Source organism: Chanos chanos, chromosome 7, assembly GCF_902362185.1.
Source record: "Chanos chanos chromosome 7, fChaCha1.1, whole genome shotgun sequence".
Lineage (NCBI taxonomy): Eukaryota > Metazoa > Chordata > Actinopteri > Gonorynchiformes > Chanidae > Chanos > Chanos chanos.
This window is the reverse complement of record NC_044501.1, coordinates 21,956,425-21,966,731: the sequence shown is the minus strand read 5'-3', so window position 1 is coordinate 21,966,731 and position 10,307 is coordinate 21,956,425. Positions and strand designations below refer to the sequence as shown.

Sequence of the window (10,307 nt, the reverse complement as noted above, 5' to 3'; positions counted from 1 at the left end):
TGAGGCAGTACCATATTGCTTCACGGAGAGCAACTCAAAGGAGTCAAAATTAGGTAAACTAAGGGTGTTAGGAGTAAATTTAGTATTATAGATTAGAGCTACACCCTCACCTTTCTTTGCTAGGGGGTGAAGCTTCATTTAATGGGAGAAAAGCGTCTGGCTTTAACCAAGTTTCACACAAACCCGTCATGTCAAGGCTAAGATCACTTATCAGGTCGCTAACAAGCGATGCCTTAGGTGAAAGCAATCTGATATTGATAAAACCTAACTTCAGCGTAACCGGGCTTACAGTAATCATATCAGTGGAGGGAGTCAGTTGAATTGGAACTAAATTGCTATGAAATATGGTCTGTTTGACTTAAGACCGAAATGAGCTACGTGGTCGTGAATGTACACGAATGGGAAAAATGTCACTACTAGCTATATACATAGTCATTTTAGTCTTAACATTATGATGTTCATTACGATGGACATTATTCGTTAGAAGGATACTTTGAGGAGAGCGATGGTTTTCTCGCTGTTTCTGTTGTCTCTGACCAGTGCTCTAGCTCTTTTGCCCCGCTTCCTTCTCCGGCTCCATTTACACGGTGTAGCAGGTAGGCTAAACAATTTAAATTTAAACAAAAGGAAGTCCGCTGAGTCCGTTGAACACTTTTTGGCTCTAAAATGTGCATCGATTGTAGATCTGATGTTGATCAAAGTCTCCCTATCGTAGGTAATCATAACGTTCAAAATTATAGTGTTCTTGCATAAAATAGTGTAAATAAATTAACAGAAAACTTCAATTTAAGATAGAGCTCAGAGAATGACAGCCATCTTGACGGTGCGTTCTATAGAACTTATTATTTACACTTATGAAGATATTTCTTTTCTTTCATGTGTTTTCTTTCATGTGAAAATTTATGGGACAAATAACTTGCAGGATGTGATTTCAGTAATTCACTAACTGATACAAAACTATTTCACACTAAATGCTTAACAATTTATAGAAAAAAAGTAAAACAAACAAGCAAACAAACCCCCCCCCCAAATATTTGCTTAATCATATACTTGTGTAGTCTATAGTGTTCTCTGAAAATAAACAGCAAAGTGTGACACATTTATTTAAAATTCCCCGAAGTAAAACTTAATTTTAAATTTGGAAAGGCATCCCCAAATGTACTCGCTTATTAACAGAGGGCACTGATCAATCCCACACTTCAAAGAGAGAAATTAACAACCCAGCTATGGAGATCATTGATCTGCAAAGTGACATTGACTTAAATGCTACATCAGAGAGGGTGATTTTTGATTACCTGTATCAAAAATTAACCCCAACTCTCAAGGTCAACGCATTTTTGAACAACTTATCTCTGTGAGACTGTGAGATGCTATATTCGTAGATGAAAACTGTCAAATTGAACACAAAGACTCGCCTGACTGACAGACGTCTTATAGGGTGTCTCCAGTGAAAGAAAAAGAGAATATATTTTCAGATGATGCTCTGCAGAGCTGTATGATGAAGAACATAGTGATAGGTAGTGTATACTTATCACTGTACAGCCCCTCAGTTGTAAAAACGTGACATTATTTGCATATTTTTGTCTCAGAAAGAAGCCAAATGACACACTTGGGTGACCACCTTAAGGACATCAGTTAAACTAACATATAAGGCAGTTAATTATGTTGGTTCTACTTTTACAATAATCTGTTTGCATGAGAAGCAGCTTCTTACATTTTTGACAAATTTTTGGTCCCGCATCCCATAGATGAGTGGGCTTAATAGTCTTGGTATGATGTTTGTGAGGAGATAATTGAAAAAGGAGATCTTTGTCCTGTGAGCTGGGAAAAAGGGAATCAAAATCATATCTAAAACTGGAGTGAGATAAGACAGCATACACAGGAGCAACTGAATCCCATGTAACAATATTGTGCTCTGAGCCTTTTTTGCAGAACTGTCTGTTGAAGCTTTTTTGGCAGTAAGTAATACTCTAATGTATGTGAAGATAAGAGCTATCCACACAGCTGACATGTAAAGAACTTGGATGACAACAGTCTTGTCCACATGGTATTTTGTGTTATATATATTGATTATATAGCACACAATAAATGAGTTAAAAATGGTTAAAGGCCGGGTGGCAATTACAATGATGACGTCAGCCAACCCAGGAATAAACCCCACACTCCAGATCAGGCATATGAGGATGTAAGTCCTACGTACAGTGCAGATCTGAGGGTGATGCAGTGGTTTACAAACAGCAATGTAACGCTCTACAGCCATAGCAGCCAGGTTTAGTGGCGTGTTCTTAGTGGTTGTGGTTCCAATAATAAGTATTGCGCAACAAACTGAAACATTTACAAAAGGCCATATATATGTCAGAACAAAGAGTGTTACGGATAAAAAAATCATAAGCATATCATTCATTACCAGATGAATGTACAGAATGTACCGAGGGTCGTTGTGAAAAATGGAGTTTTTGAAGAATGTTACCACTAATATTCCATTTATGAAGATTATTATGAAGCCAAGAAAAACAATAACAATGTTTTTAGCTAAAGCTTCTTCAAAATTGTCCCCTTTCGTTGTATTCATTGTCCTGCCTCATTAGAGTACCCACATTCACCTGCAACTGATAACACAAAAGAGCATAACATCATTTCAAATTTAAAAAAAAAAAAAAATAAAATGGTCTTCGGAGAACAAATTCTTCAATATATGGAGTGCTACATTAAATCTATTTGTCCAAAAGAAACGCAGCATAGTTGGATCCTTTGAAATCTCATTGTCTGCCTTAGTATTTCCTAAAGAATGATCTTTGCTATAATTTTTCTCTGTGATTTCTTTTTAAATGTTGTGAGTAGATGGATATATTTAAAAACCTTAACCAATTAGATGTTGTAGTTATTCCTAAAATGTGAGCAGTCAAAGAAGAAAAACAGACTTTAATGAAACTTACATGCTCTGGTGGTCTGATTCATAGAGAGTGTGTCATATTCACACAGAGACTCACTGTTTTATAAGGGTGTATCAGTCTGAAATCAGTCTGTGACTGTGGGACCCTAGAAGGTGGGGGCTCTCTCACTCACACCCCCATCCCTTCCCCTCTCACTTAAATCATACTTGTATCTTTACCAAAGACATGGACAAAATAGTTGAGAAAATCATGGGCTTTTCAACTGTGTTCATTCTTTTCTTTTTCATTATATTAATTTATATTATATTAATCATTAGAGCCCGACCACCTAAGGTGCTGTGCCTCTGGTGTCCAAGGCCCTATTGTTTTCATAAGGATTATTATTAGCATTCTTTTTCTTCAAGATTTGGCCATTTTTGAGGTGGTTCCCATGGGCAAAACCTCATGAAATTTGGTACACACATTTACTTAGAGACGGAGGTTTGGTCCCGGGTGTGGCCCAGAGACCCCACAGCGCCCCCATATGGCTTGTGCATGGCATGTAGTTTCACCTACATGCAGCAAATTTTGTAGGCATGTGGGTCTCTCCAAGATGAACAAATTTGCAATTACATTGTAATAGCCATTCCCAACAGGAAGTTAGTTATTTTGGATTTTGGTGTTTTGACATGTGTTACATTTTGACATACTCCTTCTAGGATTCCTGTCAGACTTCCTATGTACGATGTCAAGATGTTGCAGATTTTAAATTGCTGAGGGATTTGTGATATCTTGAAAGGTGCTGTAATGATGAAACGATGAATTTATATGTCTTACGACACAAAAAGGAATGCTTCATAAATTCTCCATGTCAAGTTCTCCATTGTGAAGTTTGAACTGTATTCACATCTTATTGATTATGATGATTATGACGATATCCACAAACCCAGAGTGACATCCCGGTATAGTGCCACCATCTGGTAATAGAAAGAGTGGCTTTTTCACCCATCTCGGCTATAGTGCTCCTAGACGGTTCATGGGATTCTTTTCAGATTTTGTGTACATAAAGTCACGGGTGTCTTGATTCTATTCTGAGAAGGTATTTTTGATACATTGAACACTGTAGCCATGGATAAAGGATGAATTTGGGTACCTCTGAACAGATTTGTGACCCGTTTCACCAGTCTGATGAGTAACAGGATATTTAACCAATCAAATTATGAGTGGGGTTCGTATTGAGCTGCCTACATCATGATATACCCCTTGAGACATTCTGACAGGAGGAGCAGCCATGTTTGTTTAAGTGTTCTGAGAATGTTAGCCGTGTTGCTAATTCACCCTTGTCGGAAGGCATTTTGCATGCTTACTAAGAAACGGTCACCGAATGGCCTTTTAAGAGAAGCAGACATCAGACATATTGTTACCTCGGTTAATTGTGGTGTTGTGTTAATTTTGTGATTCGGATGAAGGTTGACGAACTGTTGAAATACTGGGTGTGGTGCAGGGAAATTCTGCTTCAAGTCATGGAATTTGCTCTGCCAGTGCATTTCATACATTTAAGCCTATGCATTTACGTCTGCGTCCATACAAAGGAAATGTTATGGTTAATCTAAAAAGCCTACCTGTTCGTGGCACTACTTTTGGCAGATTGCTTGGTTTACATAAAAATGATTGAGCTGATAAGCCTGACCTTTTAGCTGTGGCTATGACCATGTCACCTGATGTCATGATCCACAACACTCGTCAATTTAAACTCAACATATTTCAGTACAAAACAGTGCTGTCTCAAATGAAGACAATATGTATGGTTTAATTACCATCAAATTCTGATGATAGTAATTAACTGGATGATCATTACAGCTAATGTATTGCTAGGAACGATTAGCATGTTATGCTAGCCAACGGTATTCTTATTGTAGTTATTACCGAAATATTGTTGTGAGCAAGGTTATTTTGTCTCAGTCCTTTTTTTTATACACATTTATTACACAACTTTGTTGATTGGTCAATTACGGCATTCTACGGTGTGTTATTTCTGAATGGCAGACCGTTGCTATGAATAACAGACTGTTGCTATGGACCAAACGCAGAATCTAACGAACTTGTTTTTAGCAGAAGCAATAAAATCATTTTAAATTAGTATTTTGAGTCAAACGACATATTTCTTTTGTAAGTAGCCATGTAATAAGTAGGAAAATGCAGCTTTGTGCCGGGGTCCTGCATAACCCTGTCCAGGTTTATTTCGCAAGAGTAAGTGGCTCGCTGTGTATGATCCCTTACATAGTTATAGTAGAGTTGCCATCTTTTATGCAGAGAAATAAGGGACAGCCTGCCAACACCCCCACAAGTCCTAGCTTGGGTCTTGCTTAACAGTGTGACAGCGTGATATACATGTGTCAACTTTGCAGCTGAAATGTGATCCTTTTTACCTAAGTTAGAGAAGAAAAACAATTTTTTAAAAGTGCATCAATTTGTGGCTTATACAGGATTGACTTATGGGGTTATTTATATAAATGTTTTAAATTTTACATTGTCATATTGTCAGGGATTACCAACAGGCAGGACGCAAGTGCAGAGTGGCAGATTTTATTAACCAACTTATAGAAAAACAAACACAAACCAGAACGGGAGAAAGTATCAAACAAACAAGGTACTGAAATAAGTAAAGGAATAACAGAACTCGGTAAAGCTAATTGACGAGAGAAGTGCGGAGGAAACAAACAAATCAGGTACGTTAGTATAGACGCTTGGAATACACATGAGGCAAGTGTAGACTTCGTAGCGGAGGTTTAAGTAAGAGTGAGTGACTGAGTTCACGACTGAGTGAAGTGAAGACAGGTGCGGGAGATGAGTGAACAGGCCGGTGATTAGAAAACCGGCGACGCTGATGGCTGGATGGCTGAATGGCTGAAATCGGTGGGGGAGGAGATGAGCTTGTTACACATATTTATATAATGTCATCATATAATCATAATCATATTTTTGAATTATAAGATAAAAAACTTATCTTAACCTTCAGCCCAAAATTTAAGAGAATGGTTGGAATACCAGGATGATATTTGCACTGATCATTGCCTAGCTATTTGTAATGGTTACTGTGTAATATAGGCTAATGTAGGCTATAATATAGGCTACAGTTGGCAATATACAATCAGACAATACACCATGTCTGCCTTGGGGGAAGTCTGAGGTACAAGGAATTGAGCGATTCCACTCTGTGTAGTCTGCTCTACTCGGACATGGGTAGCACCTGCAGCGTGCTGTTTAAGGTCAGACACCCCTCTATGGGCGACCGAAAAAGCTCAATGGCAAACTGTACGGTTTGCCTTGTATTCGGCGCCAGGGAAAGGACTAACCCACTGATCATTCAGTCAAATATATCGACAGCCTCTTACGTTTCATCGGAGAACTTGAGACATCATTGAAATAATAAGGAACAGAAAAATACGGCAACAGCCCAGTAGACATCCAGTTGAAATCCAGTAGATATCCAGTAGAACACCAGTAGAAAACCAGTATTGATCTGGTTCCAGTTGAAAAACATCTGACAGAAACTGCTGGTCTCAAATGGTCTGTATTGTTTGAACTGGTCTCAAATGGTCCGTATTGGTTGAACTGGTCTCAGATGGTCTGTATTGGCTGAACTGGTCTCCAACGGTCTGTATTGGTTTTAGCTGGAGACAACAGGGTTTATTGAGTTCACAATGGTGTGTGAAACATTACAGTTGGTATTTAAATGGATTAAACTAATTTCAATTAGTGGAACCTGGAATAATAGTGATTACATCACTGTATTTGATTTATGTTGTAACAGTGGCAATGCAGTGCCTCTGGAAATGTTTTGTTTGATTGATTTAATATGCTATACAGTGCGTTGGAGGATGGAAATTTCTAAACATTTCTAAACGGCAGTGTCAAATTCTAGGCTACTTAATAAGCCTAAACATGGTTAACTAAGCATACAATATTCGCTGGTAATGGTTATAAGTACAATACAGAATTTCACTTTTAAATTCATACTTTGTCGTTCTTAATGGCAGTGACCTCCAATCCAGCGCTGCCTTTGTCGTTCTTAATGGCGGTGACCTCCCTGGTGGGTGACGCTGTTTCTGTCCTTATTTCGGGGAGGGGGCCCTCTTGTTCTCTGCGGTCATAGCAAGTTCTCGATCTTAAGCTGCATTATATAAAATCCGTAACTATGTACTCACTAAACGCATTAACAGAAGCAGAACTACGTACTCACTAAACACATTAACAGCAGCAGGCATACTCAATATAAAGCCATATCTACAAACAGCTGTTATTTGGCCAGCCTAACGTTATGGTTAACTAAAAACAAACAGTAGCAAGTGTGTGCTGCATTGAACTGGGTTTTGATTGCATGCCTTCGTGCGACGTTACAGCAAGGATTTTTGAATACACCAATCAGATTACTCAAGAAGGACTAGAAGCCACGCCCCCTTCCCAGGTATCTCTTCAGTCAAGACGGAGGACAAGCTGATCATGTAATCAAAATGCTTGCTCTGATGTAATATAATTGTTTCAGTAAGTAGTGATCATGTCCAAATAAACAGTGTGTGCACTTCTTTGGTCAGTTTATAGCCAGCAAAATATAATTGATAAAAATTTACCAGTAGGAAGGCAGAAAACTTTATTTAAGCAATATACAACTTTAAAAATTAGTGTTTTTAAATTGAATATGAATCCATGTTCAATTTAAAAACACTTATTTTTAAAAGAAACACTGATCTGATGACTTGAGTTGTAGGGCATCATGCACCAAGAGTGTCCTCTCTGTAGCCTGTGCTTCACATCAGTAGGACACACTTGTATGGGGGGATGGGTCTGAAAAGGAAACTCTAGCCTTTGAGCGCTATCTGAGGTCTGTGGAATCACCTTCATTCTTTGGCCAGTAGGACTGAAAGAAGAATCATTAGTTATTGCATGCTAATCAAGGTTCTGCATCCAAACCCTTCAATCCAAGTCAGTTTCGCTCAGAAACTACACTCCTATGGCTTGGCCCAGTCCCTATGCTGGAGATCCATGGTTGGAGATGATCCTCTGATTGCTCTTTCAGGAGAAATAAAGAACCAAATACAGCCCCTACTCTCTGGCCCAATCTGATGAGCAGTTCAGGCCTACTTCATGACCTAAACAGGAGTACAGATGCTATTGAAAGAAAATCGTGACATATCTCCTGTGTCAGAACCAAACACATCCTCTACTCTTTGGCCTGATCTGACAAGCAGCTTCAGCTTACCTCAAAAAGAGCAAAGATTATCTCACTGCATGTGGACACTCATTCAAATATTGGTCCCCATGGGCAAGACAGCAATGCGTTCTCCCAGGACCTGATTTGGAGGTGGCCAGCACATGCAGCATTACTGTGTACTGTCAACAGCTTTTCTGGAAGGCCCAATAGAGGTACATTTTCACATAAAGACAACTTTTCCCATGAGGATGGGATTTAAAACCATATGTGCAGAGCACAGTGGACTTATAATTCACTGCCTTAACCACTCGGCCCCAGATAAGCACTGCAAAATCCGAGGCTGTAGCTAAGTTTGTATGCTCTGGCCTCTCACCTTGTTCAGCTTCTCAGGTGTGTCTCCAACATGTGGTCTGCCCATGGCTTGAACCCCTCCGGCATTTGCAGTCTATCCAGGCACAAACCTGTTAGAGAAGACAGCAAATGAGTTAGAGTCAGGTAGTGTCATGTGACCCTCAACTGTGTGCAAAGTTCTCATATGGTCTAAATGCCAGGATCCCTGGTTTTAACCCAGAAGGTTCTGGTTTCACTGCCTGGGAAGACATTTTTGCCAAATGAGGTATTACTGCCACTTACAGAAAGGGCATGCTAGAGGAGGCAGTTTGCATGTTCAGTTGTTTCTGACTTGTCTCCAACAGACTTGCCTCTGGTGCTAAGTTAGGATCATAATAGCATTTCTTAGAGGAATAAAAGAAATTGTGGAGTTATTTACCAGGCAATGAGTTTGCCACGTGGGCACATCCCCAACAGTGAATGTCATGAAACTGCAAAAGCTGTGCTTGTTATTACTTTAGCAGCCAGTTGTGATCATAGTGTCGATAGTACTCACTATGTCTTGTGTTGTGGCCATAGCAACCTTGGTTCAAATCCAGGTACGCTTCAGTTTAGGGAGGATGAGATCCATTACACTGTAGTAACCTTTACAGCACTCATAGGAGGGTGGGCCAGTTATGCCACAGATCAGAGGTCAGAGCTCAAGTTCTGGCTGGCTTGTGATCCCTATTAAGGCAGTATCACTAAGTCCCTCTTAAGCAAAGTGTGCTTGTAAAGGACCGTACATGAACATAAATTCAGAGCTGGAAAGAAGAGAACCATCATCTGTGGTGAGGCATTACACTGCCACAAGTTCCACAAATGCAACATGTGAGTGCTTTTTCATCCAGCAGCACCACCAGGACTTTATCAGCTGGACGGTTGGCATTTTTGGTGGGAGAAAAAAAGCAAGAGAGTACACTTCTGACCAGAGCCTCATTGAACAAATGGATAAGGCTCTGGCATATCAAGAGAGGAACAAGCAGTAATTTGAGGTTAATACTGTGGAAACAGGCTTAGCCCTTCTTGGAGCCATGCTTACAGTTGGTGGGTGAAAAGTCTCCTCAGTTAGCAGGTAAGGGAGTTTGGTTGAAAAACCAAGCATCCTTCAAAAGAGCTGTGCTTGCCACAAATACTGATTTGGAGGGGTAAGAGGCACAATGTTTCAGGAGGCATGATATTACTTGGAGTGACAACTGATGGCTGACTGTGGAATGCTCCAAGGTCTGTGAGTGTGGCCTCCAGCCCTAGTGGCCTAATGGATAAGGTACTGGCCTCCTCAGCCAGGGATTGTAAACTCATGTCCCATCTAGGGTGCTGGCAAGCAGAGTGGCACAGTAGAAGTGTGCTGGTCCTGTAACCCAGGCCAAAAGATCAAAACCATTCTCTGCCATGTCTTAAACATGAGCCGGCTCAGTTTAACTTCAATGTTTAGCACTTGGTTGGAGTTTTGTTAAACAACTTTGGGGGGCATCATGCTCAGCTTACCTCAACAGACAAATAGATTCTCTTGCTGCATGTGGAATCCCCATTCAAATGTCGCTCAACATAAGCAAGACAGCTTAACTGTGATTTGACAGCACCTTATCAGGAGCTTTACTGTGTACTACAAACACCTTGTCACATGAAGTTAGCTGTATGGATGGTCGAAGTCAACAAAAAAACAGGGAGCTGAACTGATCCAAGGACTCTATCTCATCTGTTCCTCTATTACAGACATCTGTCGTCCACTCTAGTGCTCGTCCAGTCAATACACCTCAGAAATACTGGACAGTGGTGCTCCAGACTGATATGTAAAATAAAGGAAGAATTGGAGAAAGAATCCCTTGGAAATGAAAAGGAGGAGACTGGTA

At 40.0% G+C, this 10,307-nt stretch overlaps 1 protein-coding gene across 1 annotated transcript; it reads right to left on the bottom strand.

Annotated features, from left to right (window-relative positions):
• Nucleotides 1-1,660: 1,660 nt before the first annotated feature.
• Nucleotides 1,661-2,572, bottom strand: LOC115817512 (odorant receptor 131-2-like). Its single transcript, XM_030780828.1, has one exon. It carries the CDS (start codon nucleotides 2,570-2,572, stop codon nucleotides 1,661-1,663), a length of 912 nt encoding a protein of 303 aa, XP_030636688.1.
• Between the last annotated feature and the right edge of the window lie 7,735 nt (nucleotides 2,573-10,307).